The 23,337-nt window shown below is 39.6% G+C and overlaps 3 protein-coding genes across 3 annotated transcripts; all 3 read right to left on the bottom strand.

The window, feature by feature from the left end:
- Nucleotides 1–57: 57 nt before the first annotated feature.
- Nucleotides 58–1,038, bottom strand: mrpl55 (mitochondrial ribosomal protein L55). Its single transcript, XM_030784876.1, has 3 exons — nt 911–1,038; nt 399–597; nt 58–290 (listed from the first exon to the last, which is right to left on the bottom strand). Exons 1-3 carry the CDS (start codon nt 949–951, stop codon nt 138–140), a joined length of 393 nt encoding a protein of 130 aa, XP_030640736.1. The 5' UTR covers nt 952–1,038; the 3' UTR covers nt 58–137.
- Nucleotides 1,039–1,906: 868 nt separating this feature from the next.
- On the bottom strand, nt 1,907–4,708 carry paox1 (polyamine oxidase (exo-N4-amino) 1). The gene is made up of 7 exons (XM_030784356.1): nt 4,564–4,708; nt 3,814–4,246; nt 3,524–3,717; nt 2,841–3,087; nt 2,565–2,677; nt 2,298–2,455; nt 1,907–2,056 (listed from the first exon to the last, which is right to left on the bottom strand). The coding sequence occupies exons 1-7, from the start codon at nt 4,706–4,708 to the stop codon at nt 1,907–1,909; spliced, it is 1,440 nt and encodes a 479-aa protein (XP_030640216.1).
- An 8,812-nt stretch (nt 4,709–13,520) lies between these two features.
- LOC115820262 (sodium/glucose cotransporter 4-like) lies at nt 13,521–19,672 on the bottom strand. Its single transcript, XM_030783768.1, has 13 exons — nt 19,547–19,672; nt 19,179–19,250; nt 17,531–17,635; nt 17,213–17,377; nt 16,894–16,999; nt 16,691–16,771; nt 16,093–16,298; nt 15,533–15,668; nt 15,332–15,439; nt 15,012–15,162; nt 14,627–14,795; nt 14,115–14,330; nt 13,521–13,856 (listed from the first exon to the last, which is right to left on the bottom strand). Exons 1-13 carry the CDS (start codon nt 19,670–19,672, stop codon nt 13,521–13,523), a joined length of 1,977 nt encoding a protein of 658 aa, XP_030639628.1.
- Nucleotides 19,673–23,337: the final 3,665 nt, after the last annotated feature.

The following is a 23,337-nucleotide window of genomic DNA, read 5'->3' on the forward strand; positions in this document are numbered from 1 at the left end:
AAAAACAACAAGGTAGTTTCACAGTAGATTTAATAACATGACCAATAGTATAAACAATGGCAACAGATTGTGTACATATGAGACTGTATAAATATACTGAAATGAGCCATCCATAAGTATCGTGGATTTTAGTCCTGTTACTTCTTTTTCCAAAATTTGCTGTAGTCATCCACTTTGAAATCATCTTCAAATTCATCCTTCTCTTGTTTAGCAGGTCCTTTCTTAGGATCTCTTTTCCGCAGTCTGGCTTTCCTCTCCTCCTCTGAAAGCGTATTGATATCCACAGGCATCTAAATAAAAAAAAAAAGTAAGAAAATGTAAGTCTCTTTGGGTGGGATAACGGGGTTACGCATTAAATATAATTATAAGAATACACGACTACTCATGCAAAGACTTGCCATGAGTATCCTTTTGGGTTCTTTATATCTGATGTTGATGGTAGAACCATCCGGACGCACAAGCAGAACTGGATACATCCTTTCGAACTTCTGTCTGTTACATCGTACAACTGATGTCCTGTTTGAGTTTGCGCAAGTATTTGTCGTGTGAAGTGCAGATGCAGGTAAACAACTCATAGAGAGTGTTTCCTTCAGGCACCTGGGGAAGGAGGGAAACCAATTAATTAACAATCAGATTTCATTATAGCATTATACTGAATGAAAATCGGGTTAATTGAACAAGCTTCAAATTTATTATGTAACTTATCTAGCGCCCTACTCCCGTTTTAGAGGGCAAAGAACCTGCTACAGAATGTTGACATCTATGAAGGTGTATCTGTCCGCGGAGGTATAGAACACCTGAAGACGACGGACAACTAATCGGGTCAATGCTACTAACACTCATCAGCGGAGAGATGACATTGGCGAGCATTAGTTTCCTAACATCCGGACGACTGCTCTTTGCAACTTACCCGAACAAAACCCGTGCCGTCAAAGATTTGTTTAAAGCCATATTTATTTTGTTTTATTATCTTTTGTAAAAAATTACCACAACAAGCACACTTCCATGCCTTAACAAGGATACGCAAGGTAATTACATATGACACCCATGGAACCGTTTACGAGAACCACACAGGATGTGTCCTTGTTAAATGACTGCCGATAGGAAACACATACCCTAGCACAACAAGGTTCCTAGAATACTGACAACATTGTCACCGCTACTACGTACCCTCAAAACTGTTCTGCTCTGCTTTAATATGAATTAAAGTACGCGAGAACAGTTTTCTGTAAGTTTTCTTTCTTTGTTAAATAGTGTCAATGGAACACAACTGTTAATATTTCACGTTATTTATTTCACGTTATTTTTTTTTTATGTCCCACCACCTGTTAGCATCTCACTTTCAGATAAATAAAAGTATACCTCTAAATTTCACATAATCATATTAGGGAGAAATTTGGATGGATGGCCACATATTTAAATGATTATCCCAATTAAAGATTCACATTATGGAATTCACAGACTCTGCATTATGGAATTCATAGATATTCTAAAGTTGCCTTGCGGTTTTGTTTTATATTTTATAGTTTTAAATTTATATTTATGCATCTCTTTTTATACTCCGCACAGATTACCATACAGACACTGTGGACTTCAATATCTTGCCTTCCTGAGTGAAATTTTGAATGTCATCTTAAACAGGGACACTTAGGCTTTTAAAAACAGAACCAGAACATAAATGAATAGTATTTATTTGTGTCGTCTGTGTGTACATAAAGTGCATTCATTAAAAAAGTGAATAAAATTCCAGGGGAGCCGGGTACAATGAATATGCCCATAGATGCATTAAAATACAAAAACATGACTTATTAAGAAAAAAGGGGGGGCAGGGGAGCATGTGTTTGATGAATATGTAATTGGAAATAAACAAGAGCTGAGTGTGTGTTACAGCTCCATTACCCTGAGGCTACGTATCACAGAGCACGCCTGGAGTTACTGTCCTGTTGTAATGTAGTGCTAGTCTTTCAGCTTCTCTATAACCAGAGAGTAAAGCTCCATGCACTGTGCCATACAGAGACTTTATTGTTGCCTCCCCAGCAAACAGCACCTGAAGATCCTGCAATACAGTAAAGTAAATCTTTAGGGAGTGGATCTCTTAGTGAAAGGAAGAGGCATAAGTAAGACACAAATTTAGAATAAAATAGACACCAGACCTAATACCCAAATACAATAACCAGTATACCATAGAAACACGAAGCAAAAACTCTTGCGGTGTGAGATTTTGATAAATCTTATGATTCATGTTTCTGACATATGTTTAAATTCAGAATATCCACACCTTGGCAACTGCATATTACCTGACTGGAATTCTTAGAGCTGGATAGGGGCTGTGCTAGAATGTCCATTACCAGCCCACTGACCCCAACAGGAAGGAAAGCGTAGGCCCCTTGTGTGAGTTTGTTGTTGTGCCATCTGGTGTACAGCACTGTCTTAGGTGGAGGAATACTTGCATTTCCTGTGAGACATCAAACAATTTATTTAGCAAAGTATGTTTAACACAACAATAATCTAAACAGTGACAATAAAAAGTCAAAATGTTACCCCCCCCCCCCCCCCCCCCTCACCTGTATATGTTCTCAGTCGCTCTGTTATGGCTTTGGACAGCTCTTCTTCTGACATGGTTTCAATCAAGTCCGCTACAGTTCCCGAGCACCAACCAATCAGAACATTACCAAACCTGGTTGCCAAAATATAGAGGGAGTCGGCCACATAGACCCATTACTATGCATTCACAAAATGCTTCTATGCATAACAACTAGTTTATTTCAAAATCTATTTGAACGGGAGCGTTGGTGTGCATTTAAAAGCCTTAAGCAAGATACTTCAGGTATGACCATTACTTTTTCTTTGGTTTTAACACAGTAAATATTTCCAGGCTCTTCAACCACTGATCAGGATTGTGATGTAAATGGGGAAAGGACTCCTCTGAGATCAGTCTTATATCCTCAACATCGCTACCCCAGAAGGCCTCCTCATACTCCAGGAAGATCTTGGCGAGGTTGCCAAAGCCCAACTTGTCAATCACCTGCAACTTTTCCTCTGGAAGTTGAGGTCTAAAGAGAGTGGAGGCTTGTGATTTTAGGCACCCTATGAAAAAAAAAGCAAACATATTATACAGCCCACATAATGAGTCACATAACATAAAGGTCTACCACTATAACTGTGCCCCCCCCCCCCCCCCCCCCCCCCAGTTATATAGTCGTTTAGTGTAACATCCTCCACAGTTTTAGCACAGTCTTTAATACATTAATATATTGTACTGTCTGTAGTGTAGGGTGTTTAATGTATTTATTGTATTGTCTGACTGTATGTGCTGCTGTCTGTTTATGTTGTACCACTTGGTTCGAAGAGGACGTCATTTTGTCTCTGCGGTGTGCTGTACTGTATATGGCCGAGATGACAACAAAGCTCTACTTGACTTGAACATATATAGACCTTTTCAGGAGTTTTATTGAAAGTACATTTACTTTCAGACAAATGTATGTGTGATAAAATGGAGATCAGTGTTGGTGAGTTTGCTCGCCTAAAGAGATGGTGACCACAACATGGTCAGCAAGAATGTCCTCTCCGTTCTCAGTTCCGATCCGAACTGGATACTCCCTGCCATTCTCAGAGGAGAACGATCCATCCCAATCAATCTCACACACTGCTTTGCTCAGCAGTAACTGATCCTTGGGGAAATCCTCCAGCAGTATGTCCACTAGTTGAAACATGCTCCTATAATGCAAACACATGTGTAAATTAATTTCATTTTATATGTGTACCATCTAAATCAGGAGATGTCAGAAGAACCTTTCAGAAAAAGAATTTTACCCTGCCACATCGAGGTCCTCCCCCATGTTCTTGTAATACTGCCATGAGCTCAGAGATACCTTGTTGAGGTCTGTTGCTCCAATACTAGTTAGAGTTTGTTTTCCAACTGAAACAAGGACACGTTGCACTTTTCTTTTCTCCTCATCGTCACCTTGCCAGTTTTCAATGAACGCCAAAGCCTGCTCAGCTAAATGCTCCCCCAAGCTTTTCTCTGAATTACTACCACGATATTTAAGCATTGCCTCTCCTTCCTCAAACAAATGCTCAGCAAATCTGGGATCTAGTTTGTTGCCTGTTCCTGTATAGGTTACAACAGTACCCTCCTCCTTAGGGATTCCATCAAGTAAGCCAGACTTCTTTAACAAGCAGTACACAGGGTTCGCCTTCGAAGCTCCATGAATGTACTGAGCCCCAGTGTCAACCCATGACTTTCCTGTAATGTGTTTGATATTAAATAACAATAATTATAACAATTTTTTAAAAAAAGGGGTTCGCTGTACACAGTGGATTCATAATAGATCAAGGATAGACTGCATTAAACACAAATTAGTTTTTGTTTAGAGATCACTAAGGATGTCAGTATTTTTTAACTCATATCCATCATGTGATACGTTCTGATGACAAAGCAAAAGATTTTAAATATGACGAAGTGAAATTCACTAACAGGGAGAACTTGATGAAAAGTAGTGTAGCTTCCTCTTTTAAAATAAGACTAAATTTAATGGTTTGAGCTATTCAGACAAGACTCACCTAAACTTGATTTGGCCACTCTCCCCCCAGGCTCCCCTGCTGCCTCAACAAGTGTGACGTCGTTGAACCCCAATTCTCTTAATTTTGTAGCTACCCCAATTCCAGCCATACCAGCCCCCACCACCACAATACGCGGATTCGCCATTTTCGGTTCAGTAGCCTGTAAGAGAAATGCTCAGCTATATAGCATATGCCCATGCTACTGCGGTTTCAAATTAAAATGACATGATAAGGTTCGGTTAAAAACAATACAAATACTACATTTGTCTCGTCTAGCTCGGGCTTCGTTGAGAAATTACTATCATAATTGAAACAGTTGTATTACATGGTCATTTTAATATAACGGGCGTGATTTTTCTGGACAAGCAGAGATAAGTGATGATTTAACTCACAAGCCTCTTCACATTCGCATCACACTCCTTATTCTGTCAAACTGTGAAAAAAGATACCCAAAACAAGTCTCCTACAGCTGTGCACATAACACGGTTTTGTGTGGACGAAGGTTCTGCAGTAGTTACATCTGAACTTCCCTAGTGGTAAAAACGTAGAGAACTCTGATTTACTCTAAAAGAATCCCTTACAATCCTTCGTGAAAACAGGAAATGTCTTACCAATAAACGATGTAGAACTAGCAAGAGTGGACACATCAGAGAGGTGAAAACAAGGATGAAAACATAAAAACGCACCTTAAAAAAACACGAGTCTCTTATCTGCATAACTGAAACTGATTATTTGTACAAATACGCACTGGAGTTCGTTTTGTAAAAGTCGTCGTAAAAAACTTTCTCTAGAAGATTCTCTTGGATCACCACAGCATGTAAGAAGTTAATCGACTGACGTGTACAATAGCCTAAAAAATAATTTGCTACACCAACACTGAACATTAAATACATCATTCAGATCTGGAAATTCTGAGGGTCAGGCTGAAAATCCAATATCAAAACGTTAAGATATTTGACACTTATGATCATATTACCAAACAGAGGTGTGTTAATACAGTGACTGTAAGCTACTGGCAGTGTTGGTAGAAGTGTTCAGATATTGGGCAATACGCTACTTGTGTTAAAGTAAGGATACAACCATAAAAGAATGACTCTGCTTAAAACGAACATCATCCATTTAAAAACAAATTTAGTCTTGAGGAGTAAAGCTTCTAAATCACTCAAGTTCTCAAAAGTACAAGATGAAAAAAAAAAAAAACCCTCCCAAAACACCAAATTTGATGACGGATTCTGGAAGTCACGTATTTCCCTATAACGCAGTAAACAAGTTGGGCGCTTCACCCTGTACGGATCGTTTTGTGCACAACTAAATCCCTCTTGTAAATAGAGCCTTGGTAGTCTTTGCTGGAACTATGGCCAACCCGTTTTGTGCTGCCATGTCTCGTGTCACGAAGTTTCTGGCACCGCTTTGATATTCACCAGCTGATAAGTACATCAAAGTGCTTATGAGATAGGTGCATAATCTTGCACCTGTTTACATCATTGTATTATGTTAACATTCTGATGTATGCTGTATTGTCTTAGGCCCTGTCGCAGTGATAAAAATCGCGTAGGAGCTTATGACAAGCAAAATGTAAAAAAAAAGAAACCCATTTCTCAATCGAGTTTTATCGGAGTCAAATGTATGCAGTGTCTTTATAAATGTAGTCGGGTAGGAAGTGAAACCTGTTCATGTTGTTGATACACAGAATACAAATCCGCCAATACACCACTTAATCGTTGCTTCAGAATCATACCCATCTTGATAGAGAAAACCAAGAGATCACCAACACAAACACCACAACTAACATTATATTATTTTCCAACATGTGAAATACTTTTTGCTTGATCAGTTATTCCATGGAACTAACCAAAATAATATACTTCTCAGGTCAAACAATTCAATACAAAAAGAAAGAAAGAAAGAAAAGAAAAAAGAAATGAGATGTGACACTTATTGGTATCCCCTGTTTTCCGTACTATGAAAACCCTTTATGTGCCTGAACATTGGGACCATTCCTTTTAATCAGTTTAACAGAGCAGAGGATTCTCGCATAGTGAATGAGATTCAACTTAATACAACAGAATACAGTGCCAATACTCTTCACTGACTGCAAAACAACATATTAAACATATCATATTAAAGAAACAAAAAATTATGTAGCATTAAAGTATTTACTCCACTGCTACTATGTTTACGGATATAAATACAGAGATATAGCACAGAGCATTCTCACACAATCAGAGAAATTGAACTGTTAAGAATCACAACTATAACCTCTAAGCCAAATGCTTTGCCAATACTGAAGTTTATGATGAACAATAAACAAATAAATAAACAGCATCCTAACACACCAGATTCAGAAGAAAGAGCACTGATGCAGATAACTGGCTGAGTTTTAGGTTAAATCCAGAAATGGATCCAAGTCTCCACTGAAGTGTGGATGTATATTAATTATAGATGTCTTTATTTAACATTCTCTTGCCAATATTAGGCAACCACCATGTCTGACAAATTCAACAGATCAAATGGGAGGAGTTTGAGGAGGAGCGTTAAGTCCATTTTTGAAGGTACTGTGGAGCTGATTGCATAGGGAAAATTCAACTGCTGCTTAGGTACCCCCAAAGGTTAGGGCTGGCCCTGCTAGCTAGCTATATTGTAACATGGGGCTGTGTCCTATGTTTTAAGAGTTTTTACTATATTGTGCTTAATGTATTGTGCTTAATGTATTGTTTATTTTGGTTTTATGTTCTGGTTATTGAAAGCTACATGCGAAACATTACGTAAATAAACCGGAGGTGATTAGTTACAGCATGAGGTCTCTCACAATAAAAACTATTAGAACAGCTCCTGTTATTCCTGCCCCCCCCCCCCCTTCATATTTCCATAGTGATGGTTAAATACACAATATGGAGTGATTATAGGCTTTACAGATAAAATGGCCGACTTTTCCAGCATTGAAGATATTCAGAGCATTTATATATTGTTCCTAAGCAGTTTGTCTAATTTAAAGTGGATTTCTTTAACTGACCATCTGTTCATTTACAGCTAACACGTTTGGATTACTTTAGAGTTGCATTGGTCTCTGTTGTGAATATGTCCTCCTTATGTACTATTATCACCTAAAAAAGACATGGCATTAATTCAATCCACATGTCCACAACTTTTGCCCACTTTAAAGATTCAAATCACTTAAGTGCAACTACAACCAGAAGTCGTTCTGCCTACTGGTTCCTCATCATTTTCACTGCACTCAAAGTGCACTGAAGCATTCCGTTGTCATCCCTGTTAATCTTTATTGTGTGTGCACAATAAAAAGACATATGAGAAAACCAGCATATAGCCGTCTTCCTCTAGTTGCTCTGCTGTTACAAGCAAAACAAACACTTTTGTCAACAAACACATTAGCTTCCCGTGATGGCTCTAAAACAAAAGGTTAAACACACAGACCCTCATCTCATGTAATTTTAAACAGAGGATGGTTTTGATATGAAAATAAAATGGTATCATTGCCATATGAACATGAAGGTTAGGTGTACTCTGGGTATTATATGTTACTGATATGGACTGGTAAGTATTTACTCTTAAAGAAAAATGTCATTGTTTGATGATTAAAATCTGTAAAAGGGGAAAAGACCTGCCTTTTATGACCCAAATGAGATAAGAAGAGAGGCTTTAACACAACAGTTTCCACACATAAGAGTTTTTCTGTGATATAGTGAAGAGACAGCCACCGCACTTTTTCCCTCTGTGAGAGGGAATGATGCAGACTTTTTACTGTAGGGTGATTTTTGTAATCCTGAATATATTTCTCAAGATAAATTTAATAGCAGAGACTGTTTAATAGCATATGATAGTCCCATGATGTACGAAAACCTAGCCCTGCACACACTAAATTGAAAGGGCAGTTGTCTATAATATGCTACAAAGTCTTGTGTTTTAAATAATTGAGAAAGACAAGGATTTCCCTTAGTGCACCACTCTACTGCACTAAATTAAGCTCTGCATTGCATGGTCAGTATTTGACAAATAATTCTGTGATGCATTAATTGCTATGTCTTGAATCAGACAGGCAAAATTCTTTTGGTGAAGCTGCTCGCTCCCTCCCTGCCTGTGCATAAGCACAAACATAGAGCTCACACTTTTGCATTGTACACTTCAAAAAATGACAACAGGAGTCGATTAAGGAGGTGGAGTTGACTTTTTTTTTTTTAATTTGAAGCTCAAATTAGAAAAGAAGGGATCAGAGAACATTTCATGTTATTTTTTTTATTACAAATAAAAGTGGAGAAAAGTGGAACAGAACTATCCTCATATCCCATCCTCATATTCCTCCTCATTTTCTTCCATCTCCTCAACTATCTCCATTTTCTCCTATTTTTGTCTCTCCTGTGCTATTTTGTCTCCCTCTTTCTCCTCTGGCAAATCTCTCTCCATGCTCAGTTCTCCTAACCCATGAACCTTCTTTTTTCTCCTCTCTTCCACTGTCTCCTTCTTTTCCTCCACCTTATTCTTCACCACCTCCACCACTGTGATCTTCTGCTCCTCTTCCTTCTCTTCGTTTTCTTGCTACTCATCATCTTATTTCTCTTTCTCTTCCTGTATCTTTTTCTCTGTCCCTTTCTCTTCCACCACTATTCTCTCATTCATCTCAGTTTTTCTTTCTGTTCAGCTTCTTCTCTCTGCTCAGCTTCAGTTTCTTTCCCTCTTTTATCATGTTTTAGCACCTTATTCTCATCTCCTCCTCAACTTTCTCATTCATCTCAGATTCCTCTGCCTTTTCCACTATTTCCTCTTTTCACATCTTCTCATTACCTTCCTCCACCTCCTTCTCCATTTCCCTTGCCTCCTCCTCAACTTTCCACTCCTCTCTCTTGCTCTTGCTCCAGCTCTTTCTCCTTTTCTTTTTCCTTCACTTCCGTCAACGTATCCTCTAGACTCTCAAGTATTAGTTTCATCCTCAATTCTGCTACCACTATTTTCTTCTCCTCAGCCTTTTTTTCTGTCACCATGTTCTTCCTCACTGCTATCACTTTTTCCTCCTCGTTCTCCTTTTTCACTTCTGCTATCTCCTTCTCAGACCTATCCATTGTTCTGCCCTTCTTAAATCACCTTCACTTTCACCGTCCCCCACGACAGCCTGGGGTCATCGTACCCGCTCCTCAAGCTTGGCATCCGGCGGCTGAGTTGGCTGCTCAGCCCAATGGCCATCAGTATCCCAGTCATCCATGGGGTTTTTGCCTTTGGTCTTCATTGAGCAGGTGGCGTCTGTCTGACTCCATTCTCACTAATAGGTGGTCCACATGGCGCCCAAGCACCTGGCCTCCCAACTCCACCCTGTGTGAGAGAGGACCAGTGCTGGTGATCACCACCCTGGGTAACCATTTCTTATGACCTATAAAATCCCTTACCCACACTTCTGCACCTGACTCCAGTGCTCTGGTTGGCCTGGTGCTGTTTTACCTACTGGTCACACGCTCTTGGTTCTGGAATACTTTGGCTTGAGTGTCTGGTCTTAGCTGGTCCCACCTAGTTCTGACAGGCAGAATAACATCTCTGCTGGTGACCTACCTGTTGTTGCATGAGGTGTTGATCTGTATGCTGCCAAGAACCTTGATATGCGCGTCATTAGTGATCCTCCTGACCCCACAGTTTTCTTCAGGGCCCTCTTAACTGTTTGCACAGCTCTTTCAACTAAACCTTTTGTTGCGGGCTTGTAGGGGCAGATGTTATGTGCCTTACACCACTGGATGTCAAAAATCCCCTAAACTCAGCACTTGTAAAGATTGCTGCATTGTCTGACACGACCGTGTGGGGAAGACCATGAGTGCTGAACATCTTCCTTAGGTGCTCAACTGTTGCTGCTAACGTGGCTGTCCGGACAGGGTAAACCTCCAGCCATTTCGAATGCACGTCCACTGCTATCAGGAACATCTCCTCCAGAAATGGACCTGCATAGTCTAAGTGACTGCGTGTCCACAGTTTGCCAGGCCATTCCCAAGGTGAGACTGGCGCTTGGGGAGGGGCATTATGTACCTGTTGACATGTAGTACAGACTTGCACTTTCAATTGTACTTCATTATCCAATCCAGGCCACCACATATGAGCTCGGACTGTTGCCTTCATTCTTGAAATTTCCTGGGTGTGGTTCATGAAGCTCATCCAGCAGGGTTTCACAAGCTTGTGGTGGTATCGCAACGTAGAGCCCCCAGAGCAGAATACCATCTTCCATCTGCGTGCCTTCTGAAGAACGGATGTAAAGCCTCAGCTGGGCAGTTTGCAGGCCATCCCTCTTTGACAAAGCGATACACTTTAGAAAGCACAGGATCCCTAGTAGTCCAGTTTCAGCTGATGGCTGGTAATAGGAGCAGTCTGAAGCTGTTTCAATAAGCATGTCATCTCGGCTGGCCTGTGTGTGTCGTTGGACATCTCTAGGAGGGGAAGCCTGTTGAGGCCATCAGTCTTTGCGATGGAGGGTCCTGGCCTGTATACTGATATTAAGCCAGTAGTAGAGCCCAACATTGAAGGTGTGGTGATGCTGCTAGCTGAATGTTTTTAAGCTCACCTAGAAGACCCAGTAAGGGCTTGTGATCAGTTTGGATGGTGAACTTACGACCGTACACATATTGGTGGAGCTTCTTCACAGTGAATATTACAGCTAAAGCTTCTCTCTCAAGCTGAGAGTAGTTCTTTTCTGCTGGCAACAAAGAACAGGACACAAAGCAGATGGGCCTCTCTGAGTTGTCCTTCATCCTATGCAACAACACCACTCCAACTCCGTACGAGGAGCCATCACATGTTATGACCAGGGGCAACTGTGGGTCATAATGCACCAGCAGTGTCGATGCTGAGAGTAAGTCCTTGGACCTCTGGAATGCCACGCACTGCTGAGACCCCCACACCCATTTTACACCTGTCTTGAGGAGGCAATGAAGTGGGGCTAAGACAGTTGATAAATCATGAAGAAACTGCCCATCGTAATTAATCATTCCTGCATAAGCCCACAGCTCTGTCACATGTTTGGGCTCTGGGGCCTTTTTGATGGTTCTTACTTTCTTCTCCAGGGGTTGGAGACCTGTGGCTGATACCCTGTGTCCAAGATATTCAACTGCTGGAGCCATGAGCCATGAATTTGGACTTTTTCAGCCTGAGCCCTGCTACCTCTAGTTTTGTTAAGACTGGGTCGAGATTTCGAAGGTGATCTTCGTCTGTCGCTCCCGTGATGAACACATCATCCAGGTACACCACTGTGTGTGGGATCCTGGCCAGTAAGTTCTCCATTGTCCTCTGAAGAATTGCACAGGCTGATGAAACCCCAAAAGGGAGACGTGAGTACTGGAATAACCCCCTGTGGGTGTTAATTGTCACCAGCTTGTGCGAGTCTTCAGTCAGCACCAGCTGTTGGTAGGCATCGGACACGTCTAGTTTGGACTAGCTCCTACCTTCCACCAGTCTGGCAAAAAGCTCCTCAATTTGTAGCAAAGGGTATTGCTCCAGTTTTGAAGGTAAGTTTGCAGTCAGTTTATAGTTTCCGCAAATCCTGACTGTATTATCTGACTTCAGCACAGCCACGACAGGTGCAGCCCAGTCTGAGTGTGTCATAGGTTTGATGACTCCTGCAGCTTGCAGTCAGTCTAGTTCCGCTTCAATCTTAGATTGCATGACAAATGGCATGGGTCTGGCCTTACAGTAGCGAGGGTGTACAGTCTGATCAATATGGAAATGCACTTCCATCTCTTCTAATCCCCCAAGTTCGTCTCTGCAGATATCATCATGTTTGGAGAGGACATGCTGCAGCTTGCCATCTGCAACCTTGAGAACTGGCTTGAAAAGTTCTTCCCAGTCAAGTTGCAATACACCCATCCAGTTCCATCCCAGCGGATTTGGACCTTGGTTGTGGACTTCCAGCATGCTCAGCTGTGCTCTCTGGCCCTTATAGTGCACATTCACCTCGGTTTTGCCTTTGACATCAACCTTTTGTCCCGTGAAAGATCTCACTACAACTGCGGACGGCTGCAATGCCAACCCTGGGACTACAGCTTGTGGTCAAGTAAAATGCTCCTCCCCTATGACTGTACGAGATGCTCCGGTGTCCAATCCAAAATGCACCGGGCAGTTGTTCAGCTCCACTGTTCCACTACTGGACCGCATGGTTTCTCTTTCAGCACCATGAGGTAATCAGCCTGCTCCTCCTCTTCCTCTACAGACAATGATGGAGAACACTCTGACATGAGATGAGCTTTCCTTGAGCCCTGTACCTGAGTTGGCTTGCCTTTGTCCTTTATCTGCTGCCTATACACATGGGTGTTTTGACCCCATTTTGTTTTTACAGTAATGGCACTGAACAAAAAATCCTTTTTTTTTGGTTTACTCTTATGTGTGTCTTTTTAAAACAAACAAGTAAATGCAAGCTTTAAAGAAATATTTTTGGCATTCATAACTTTGTTAAGTAATTTTAAAAATCAAAAATCTGAACAATGATGTAGTCAACTGCTCTTAGATAATGAAAAGTGTGTTTGTGGTGAGGTGAGAGTTGAATGTATGGGTTATGTACAAAATCTGGCAAAGATAAAAAAAATACTGATATAGAGTCACTAACAGATATTATTTTATATTAACATTATATTAATAAATATTAATATGGATTGTACAGTGAATTGTCATATATTCAATAAGTCGTAAGACAAAGGTCTATATGAGGATTGTTATCTTTTCTTAATAAACTATATTTTCCACTAGCATATTGTGATTTTCAATACATAAATTACACGATAATATCACTTCATATTATGTTGACACATAATATAACCTAGCCTACAATATGTCTACAGGCACCTGAAATTCCATACAGAATTCTTAACATACTGCTCTTTGTTTCTTGTGCACACTGTGACCATTTAAAAAAAATCAAAATACTTCTCAATCAATAAATAAAAAGATGCTTTGAATACAGTGAATGATAACCCCAGCTAATCTCAGGCAAAGTAGGCCCAAAGAAACACATTGATGGCAAGAATTATTATTGCATTGGCATCGCACACATGTTTCCAAAGGGGCTCCTCCTCGATACTGGTGAGTTTCTTTTCTAGAGCTTTCTTTTCCTCTTCAGTCAGTTTGACTTCGGGCTGCTGTGAGAGACCACACACCCACATTCCAAGTTTCTTCCACATTGGCAGAGTCATGGCCTCCTGTTCTACTGAAGCAACACTACCAGACTCAGAGGTGTCAGGCCTGGGTGAAGCAGCCCAGGGATCTTCCATCTCCACTCGCTCTTCCTTACTGTTTCTTGTCCACCACGTCAGACGAACAAGCTGAACAAAATGTTTCAGGCTGGATCATTAGTAAGCTCAAATTACTTTTAGATTATTATATGGTGAAACTGAAACTTAGAATACAAATTTAGCTGACAATTTCTATGTCATGGAACACAAAGTCATGAATGGACTCAGAGGGTATTAAAATGGAGAATTTTCCACGTGTCATCACTGATCTCACAATACTTTAAATATGTCGGAAGAGTAAAACAGGATATTAAAGTCAAATATTTTATAATGTCAAGTCATTCTTACATGTTGCGGTGGAATAGGAGGTGTGCAGAGGCTGACAACAGTGATGACCATGACTGTTAGGGCAAACAGAATGATGGCAAAGTACAGATAGTGAACATCTTTCAGCACGGCAGGTCGGGGGTCCGGCTGACCACAGGATGGAAAACCATATGCAAACTCCATGATCATCCGTACTGCTCCCACCACCAGACCCACGATCAGACCCCAGAAAGCTCCCTGTGGTCACATGACGTGAATTAAACAAAGAACTTGAATGTCTGACCAACAGAGTAACACTTATGTATGAATCTCCCTAGATAAATCAATAAAGTTATGAATGGATTACAAAAACTAGTTAGTCTTTTAATTCCAGGCAATATATAGCTAAAGCACTGTTTGATATCTCTAATGAACTATGATATTTTCACCCTTACAATACACCGACATAATCTGAGGTGGATTAGGACATCAGTATTTTCTAAGAGGTGTGTGTGTGTGTGTGTGTGTGTGTGTGTGTGTGTGTGTGTGCTCACCTCCTCATTCACACGCTCCCAGAAAATGGCCATGAGAAACACTGCGGTGACAGGTGGGGCCAGGTAGCTGGTTATGGACTGCATATAGTCGAAAAGCTGTCCCCCGCTGGCTGACTGGATGATTGGGATCCATAAGATACTCACGACCACCAGCACTAAAATAAACACTCTACAGATATCCAACAAAACAGAAAACGAAAAACTCCACTCATTATTGTACATCATGCAGTGTATAAATACAGAATTAAAGCTGTTTTTATAGCACTTAATTTAGCAGAACATCAAGACGAAAATACTTTTTTTTTTCTAAAGAAAAAAACTTAATCTTTTTTATTATGTATTTTCATGCTACTGTTAGTAGACCAAGAGCTGAGTTACAGCCTACCTCCCAACAATCATGAGTTCTCCTTCAGACGCGTGCCGTCGGAAACGCTGCCATATGTCCATAGTGAAGAGTGTACTGCTGCTGTTGAAGATGGAGGTGAGGGAAGATACGAGAGCAGCCATCATTACTGCAATCATCAACCCTCGCAAACCTGGAGCGCGCACACACAAACACACACACACACACACACACACACACACACACACACACGAGGGAGAGGGAGAGAGTGGGATTAAGAATGAAAACTGACCACAAACAAATAAAAACTAGGGAAATGCTTTTGTTATTATTCATGATGTATTTGTTTAATCGTGTCTTACCCACTGGCATGAGCTCTACTACTAGTTTTGGGTAGGCAATGTTGGAACACCCTACAGTAGATCCACAGATACTGCTGCATTCCTCAGGAACCACGCAAGCCACCTCATCTGGGATGTTGAGATACCCAATGTTAATGAGATTAATGACTGTCAAAATTTATGGATGACCTTGATATTTGTTGTGAAATATTGAACACGCACTTGGGAAAAGTATTCTGCTAATCATGCCAGGGAACACAATCAGGAACATGGGTAGAAGTTTCAGGTAACCTCCCATAATCGATCCACCTTTGGCATGAGACAGATTTTTGGCTGCAATAGATCTTTGGACCATCACCTGCATGTTACAAAAGCAGGAAAAAACAAAGATATTTAAGATGCACGAGTAACCTTAAAAACAGATTCACGCACTTTTGGGGATGGCAACATGTTTCACCTCAGAATCCACATTAAAAAGTATGTGTCAGTATTTAGATGTTTTAAAAAACAGTACACTTTTGGGGAGATTGGGAATATTTCTCAGACACATTAACACGATTAGAATGAATAGCAGAGAAAATGAAAACCGAACGTAAAAAGCTCAGAAAGGCAGCCATACATGCCGTTAATGTTTCTGTTTAAAATTGTTGCTCATGATACATTTTTTAAATAGTTGTCTGTCTTTTAGTAACTATCACAGTACAGTGACCAGTATTCTTAAGCATCAACCATATCTCTTTCTACCAAATTACAGAAAGGAGCAGAAAAGGTCAATGGCCCACCTGGTCAGTACACCAGACCCATGTGGCTAAAATAGTGAGGCCAAAAATGAGACCAGGCCAGGGCAGGTCCCCAGTTATTGGGTCTCTGAGCATGTGGAAGGCATCAGATCGAGGGATGTGACATGTCGTGTTAGGAACAGTGAGAGCTGGCATTGCGTTTTCATACTTCTCCAGCAAACCTTCATACCAGCCCACTTTGTCAAAAGCTACAAGGGGAAAACAGATACTTAATGATTTATATCTTCTTAAGGAGCAGATTCCTGGAATCACTATGGTACATCGTGTAATATCGTCTTATATGAAAGCCCCATCTGTTTTACTAAGAACACTCAGTCCTGCCATGTTGGATTCAAATATAAAGCTAACATCTACAAGACTGTATCAGTTGAATCAGACATGTTTGAGCAAGGGTGCATTAATGATCTGTAGACTGCTTTTTAAGACGACAGTTTTGTTACCTCAGATCTAACATAGCACTTCAACAAATTCTTCTTACTTGATTGACACAGAGCATTAGATCTAACAGAGAGAGCACTAAACAAATTAAGAATTTTGGTATCAACATCAAAAAGTGACTCTAAAGAAGATGAAGATGTACCTATGAACATGACAACAATGGCTCCAATTAATATGATGAGTGCCTGTAACGCGTCTGTGTAGATCACAGCTGTCAGCCCACCTAGAAGCATGAAACCAGTGGAGATTGTCAAAGTACTTTAGCAGACAAACAATAATCCTCATTATTGTACTGTAATTTCAAATCTTTAATTAGAATGCACTGAAGGATGGAACTGTTTGTACCGGCTATGGTAAACACAGCAGTCACCAATATGAGTGCTACAGTGGACAGATAGAGATTCCATCCCAGGGAGATTTGAATGAATAAAGCTCCAGAGAAAAGATCCGTCTGAAAGAGAATCATAGAGTAAAGCTATAGTGACAGTTTTAACTTGCGTTGTGCATTTTATTAAACCTCATCCAAAACGTACGCAGACATGCGCATTTGTCAGCTATAATATAAAGATATTTTATAAACAAAACAAGATGCAAATTTGGACGTTCTTTGAGACTGATGGCAATATGCATGGTAATGGATCACAGTGTGCTTTCTCAGTCTTACTGATATCTTGGTGAAGATGTACAGGACGAGAGAAAGGACACTCATGTAGATTCGGATGCGCTGTCCCCCAAATCTCTTCCTCAGATACTCTGGCATGGTGACCACTCCGGCAGTGATATACACAGGCACAAAGATCCATGCCAAAGCGATGAGGACCCAGGTTGCCTGTGAGAAATGTTATCAGTGTGTCTTTGCCTCCTTGCTCATTTTCTACACCGCACTCTCTAAATGAGAACTGTTTAAAAAGTTTGACAACAGTGAAGGTTGTATATATTCAATTAGTTACTATAAATATGTGTGGGACATAGCTTTGCTTACGTTCCACTCAAATCCGCCAACGGCAATTCCTGCTGCTGCTCCAGTCCCCGCTAATCCAATGAACAAGCCACTGCCCACATTACTGGCCAACAAAGAGGCTCCAATCTGGGAGACAGGTACACAACAATGGGTAACTATTTCTTAGTCCCTCCCCTTAATTTTTTTATTTTGCCCTTAAATTTTTCCATACATTAATATTCCTGCCTGGAGTAATAAAGGTACTTGGACTTCCATCCCACATATCTATGATTTATCAGATCTGGCATGACGTCTTTTCCTCTCTCTTTTGGCTTTTGGCCATCCGATGCATTTGAAAAATGGAAAATTATTCCCTTGTATTCAAGGAAAAAAAGCATCTGTTTATATGTGACTATAGTCTTAAAAATGTTTTGTTTTGGAGTTAAGAGTTGATAAAAAAAAAAAAACAGTGAAAATTCAAATCAGAACCTTTCCCAACAAGCATTGATTTGGTATGATACTGTAATGCTCTAATCATTTTTTAAAAAATCATTTTAAACCATGCTTCTATGTTTTATTGCAATATCATCAACTTCTCTTCTGGAACAGACGTTTGGACATGTTTAAAGTGACTTCATGCGTTGAAACAAATAGCAAAGAACAACATCTGTTCATACACCTCTTATTTTATACATATTGCTTATTAAGGAGAAAGTAATATTTTTTTTTCCAGGCATTAATATCCTTGCCTGGGCGATAGGTACACAACAATGGGTAACTATTTCTTAGTCCCTCCCCTTAATTCTTTTCTTTATTATTTTGTCCTTAAATTTTTCCATGCATTAGTATTCCTGCCTGGAGTAATAAAGGTACTTGGACTTCCATCCCACATATCTATGATTTATCAGATATGGCATGGCGTCTTTTCCTCTTTCCTTTGGCTTTTGGCCATCCGATGCATTTGAAAAATAGAAAATGATTTCCTCATATTCAAGGAAAAAAGCATCTGTTTATATGTGGCCGTAGACTTAACTGTGTTTTGTTCTGGAGTTAAGAGTTGATAAAAAAAAAGTGAAAATTCAAATGAGATGCTCGGCCCACAAACACTGATTTGATATGATACTGTAATACTCTAATCATTTAAAAAAAAAAAAAAAATTTCAACCATGCTTCCATGTTTTTATCACCAACTTCTTTTCTGGAACAGACTTTCAGACATGTTTAAAGTAACTTCATGTGCCGAAACAAATAGCAATGAACATCATCTGTTCATACACTTCTTATTTTATAAACATTGATTATTACTTCACTGGAGTCAATTAAAGGAGGAAATGCCTCTTTAAAAAGCTATTTTCATGATTTCATCATTTTGAAAGTAGAAAGTGTTCATGAAAATGAATAACTGGAGAATATCTGGAGAAAAAAACTCTGAAGAAAACAATGTCCTCAGCTCTGTGTTTTGGCACATTATTCATCATTTAATTCTTTGAATTTCTTGAAATCTTTATTTTGCTACTGTAAATCACATTAAGCTAACTTTCTCTATGAAATGTTAACAAAGTCAGTGACAAAAAGGTGAGGACATATACCACTGTTTTGGGGGCTTTCTGAAACACATTTTGACTAATTAAAGTGCAGCTCTGCATGTGAAAGGCAAAATAGTACACTGAACAGAGAAGGGACAACTTACCGGCCACCATGTCATGGATCTGCCAGCTAAGAAGTATCCCCCCACTGTCCCACGGTTGGCTCTGATAGAGGACTATAACAAAACAGACATACAGACTCACTGGAATGCTGAATTCTTAACTATGAGAAAAGTCCATTGAATATGGCATTTAGACATTTACATTACTGTCTGATCATCTAATACTGAACTGTATGCATGCAAAACATCCCAATGCACATAGTGATAAAGTGCAGACTGCTCCATACGTCTTGACTTTGTAGTTTTTAAAGCAGGAACCATTTGAGAATCATCAGTTTAATCATGCACCCAACAACAGGGAAGAGAAAGAAAAAAAAAAAGGAAAAAAAAAAAAAGAAACCATGTCTTACCCATATTCCCACGGCAAAAACAAAAACGAAGTAGACCACAATGACGGCAATGTCACCAGCTTCCAAGACGAGCCTTGAAGTGGTTTCAGGCTGTGCGGTGCCTGTCACGGCAGGTGCGACAGTCATTTTGAGAATGGTATAGAAACAAGTTTGAGTGTGGTGACAACCTCAGACTTCGTCAATTATTAAACATGCTCTTATCAAAGGGGTGAAGAATTCACCCTATCAGTGACATATAAACCAGAAACCATGCATAAAACTACACTTTACCCTCATATACAAGGTTGGTCGCTATCAAAAACATCCATCTCTCAAATGAATTGTGTGAATGATTTATTTGTGAGCAAGATATGAGTCATTCAAAACTCATCTAGACCAGGGGTTTTCAACTTTTGTTGTGTCCCCCCCCCCCCTTTTTCATTGTACTTGCCAGTTTGCGCTTAAAAATCTCCTAATCTTGCACCCCCCCTTGACAGGTGCTCACACAGGTTGAACACCCCTGATCTAGACAGTGTAACAAAAGGCTATCATACAGCATTTTTTGTGGTTTTAGTTTGAATGTGCAAAGGTGTTTCTGTATACAGTCCTCCAGAAAAGAAGTGAATTCCTGTCTACTTTAAGTGGACCAAGACGTGAAAGACAGAGAAACAGCCCATTTACCTCCATCCCTAGTCTACTACAGCAGTGGTTCTCAGTTCCAGTCCTGAGGACCCCCTGTCCGGCACTTCTTTGTTTTAACTCTTCATTATCACAGTTAATTGAGTTAATGAAAGGCTTGATGATTAATTGATCAGTGGAATCAAGTGTGTCGGTACTGAATTAAAATGCAGGATAGGGGGTCCTCAGGCCTGGAGTTGAGAACCATTGCACTACAGCATGAAGACCAAAGTGCTTGTGCTAAAAGGTGTTCTGAAAACCAGTGAACTGAGGTCCACAGTGATCGGAGTTCAGTTCACCTTCAGAGTGGACTGAATTCAGTTCACCGTCAGAGTGGTTTGAGTTCAGTTCACTTTCAGCGGAGCACTTAATATCACTGGTGGATACACATAGAAAACGTATTTTTAGTAACAGCATGCAAGTCATTACAGAATATACTAAATAAAAGCCTGTATCTGAGACTGTGCAAATACAAATAATGAAGCGCTATATTTAGTTCAGGCTCTTTCCCAATTTAGCCCTGCTCAGATAACAGCGACATTTAAAATGATTGCGGTGATTTTATTGTAGTTCTCTAGCTCTGTGCCTGTGGAAACACAGTTTGAGTGAAACCTCAATAAAACACCACATTATGAACTTTATGGAGGCACATTTACAGTAGTTGCTTAAGATGACCACAAGGGGGTGGAAAGTGATTAGGCATTTGTCTGGTTGCTCGGATGCACAATTGAAATGTTATCACCAAGAAAATTTTCACTTTGAAAACATTTTTAAAACTTTCACTTCAATAAGTGAAAGTTGTGTCTGTGTTAGAAATATGAGTCATTCTGTAATTTGGGGTTCATTCCACGTTCATTGATAATTATATTTATTCTAACTATTTTCTTCAAAAATATAATATCTTACCTATTAATGGAAAACATCTTATAATATCACACAAACACTATGTGTCCTATGCTTTATTTAGCTTGAAATTTGTCATGATGTTCCTAAATTGAAGGCTTTTGCTATGTCAGTTTTTCAGTTGAGGGTGTCTTGGTTTCAAAATAATGAATAAAAACCATTAAAGTCAACAACAGCTATTTTTATTTCAAAAGTGTAAATACTAAAGATTTTTTTAAAAATTGATTTTCTCATTTAAATAATTTAAATATCTTAATTTATCAGTGTCTGCACAACTTCTGTCAACTATGTTATTAACTCCCCCCTGCCACTCAAAAATGGTTTGTGCCAATACCACGTGACCAGCATCACATAATGTCATTTTCCCGTGTGGTAGACATGCTGACCACCCTGTGGTTACTGTGCTCTCATTTTTCTTCAATATTTTATCTATAATGGCACATTGTCAAAGAGTATATTAATTAACTGCCAATTGTGTGGGGAATGACAGGCCAAGACCCAATCGCAGACCCAGTAAGATAAACCAAGTTTTATATGAAAAATCAGGCAGCAATCTCAAAACAAATCCAATCCACGGAGCTGACAGGAACAAATAGAAGCGCATGGCATTATCAAACACAAACAAAAGCACATGGCATGAAAATACACAGAATGGCCAGCAGGGCGGCCAAAAGTCACAGTCCTGGTAGGAGTACTGGCATTTTGTTGCATACATTGTTATGGTTTACATTTTTTTAAATTATTTAATTATTGTTTTTTAATTCAATTAGATGTTCAAATTTGACATTAACCTGTTCAAGAAAATGAGGTGTGGTCAGCCAGACAAGGCCTACTACTGAAATTATGGGTCAAAATAGGTAAATTGTCAACTATGTTACCTGTCAGCTACGTTACCAAGAAGTCTACATTATCAGTCATCATGATCACAGCATTATCATTATCAGTTTACATATGTCACAACACACATTATTCATATGGGCACACTTTCCCTTTCTCCCTCATCAACATATTTTTAAAAAAATCCAATTGTTTTAAATACTAATAAATAAACAATAGTAGTAATAAACATCCTCTCTCTTAATTTTTTTTTTTAAATGTTAATGTTTAAGCTTTGTAACTAGCAGATATGTTACACTGAAGGAATATACTAACTTGAACCACTGATCGTTCTATTGAGAAAGAACATTTTTTGTACTTTTTTGTTGATGTGAAATGTACCCCAAATTATACATTAACTCATATAGCAACTCAAATTTCCCTCTGTTAGGAAGCATTCAGAAACCTCATGCCTTATGTATAATCACAAATCTACTGTCATTTATGAATAGCACATACCAATGGGAGATAATTACATGTAAATGATTGAATCCATTGGAGACAATGGCTTTCAACCAGGGCAGTAACTGTGACACAGAGCAAGATGTTGTCTATCTGAGGAATGTTAGGTTTTAGGGGGATCAGTGCTGTTTTCCCACGGTTCTGTTTTTCATGTTGTGTGTTGAGATGACTTGTCAGGACAGGCCTGTCCAGGGGCAAATGTACTCTTACCTCATCTCTGTCTACAGAGACTGCTTTTCAATGCCTGTATATGAAGAAGATTAGATGTAGATTATCAGGTGACTTTTGCTCAAAGGCTGAGTCATTTTGTACACGTTCAATCACATATATTTATATAAAAAACATTTACAAGTACTCCTGCAAAGAAAATTAAACATCCACTATGGCGTGGGACGATACTCTCGGGATACGATACACCACGATAGAAAAATGTGTCGAAACATCTTGTGACAATGCATGATATTTTTTGTCTGGCTCCGTTCTGCAAAAAGCCTTCATGATTAAAGTAGTGAAATGATATCCAATAAAATAATAATTACACCTCACACACCAGAGGGCAACCATTAATACTTTCGATGTGATATAATGGTCTCATCATTTGCATGCAGTTTGAGATGAATACATCCGTAGTTAGCCAATTCTCAGTCAATTAAGGATGGAGTCAGACATAGCTGTAAATCCACGATCTGTACCTGGAAGCACGATCCATCCTACACATGCGCTAAAATCTGCACATGTGCAGAGCTTAATCTCTTTTTTGACACTGCCCAATCCATTACAAGCATTTGTGATTTTTTACATCGCTTTAAGTCGTACTAGGGACCTCACCAGAGACATTGCAGAAGGAGTTGATATCGTTTGATATGTCTGATACTGAGTTCTACATAGCCCTC

The sequence above is a fragment of the Chanos chanos genome, chromosome 9 (genome assembly GCF_902362185.1).
Source record: "Chanos chanos chromosome 9, fChaCha1.1, whole genome shotgun sequence".
NCBI classification, from domain to species: Eukaryota; Metazoa; Chordata; class Actinopteri; order Gonorynchiformes; family Chanidae; genus Chanos; species Chanos chanos.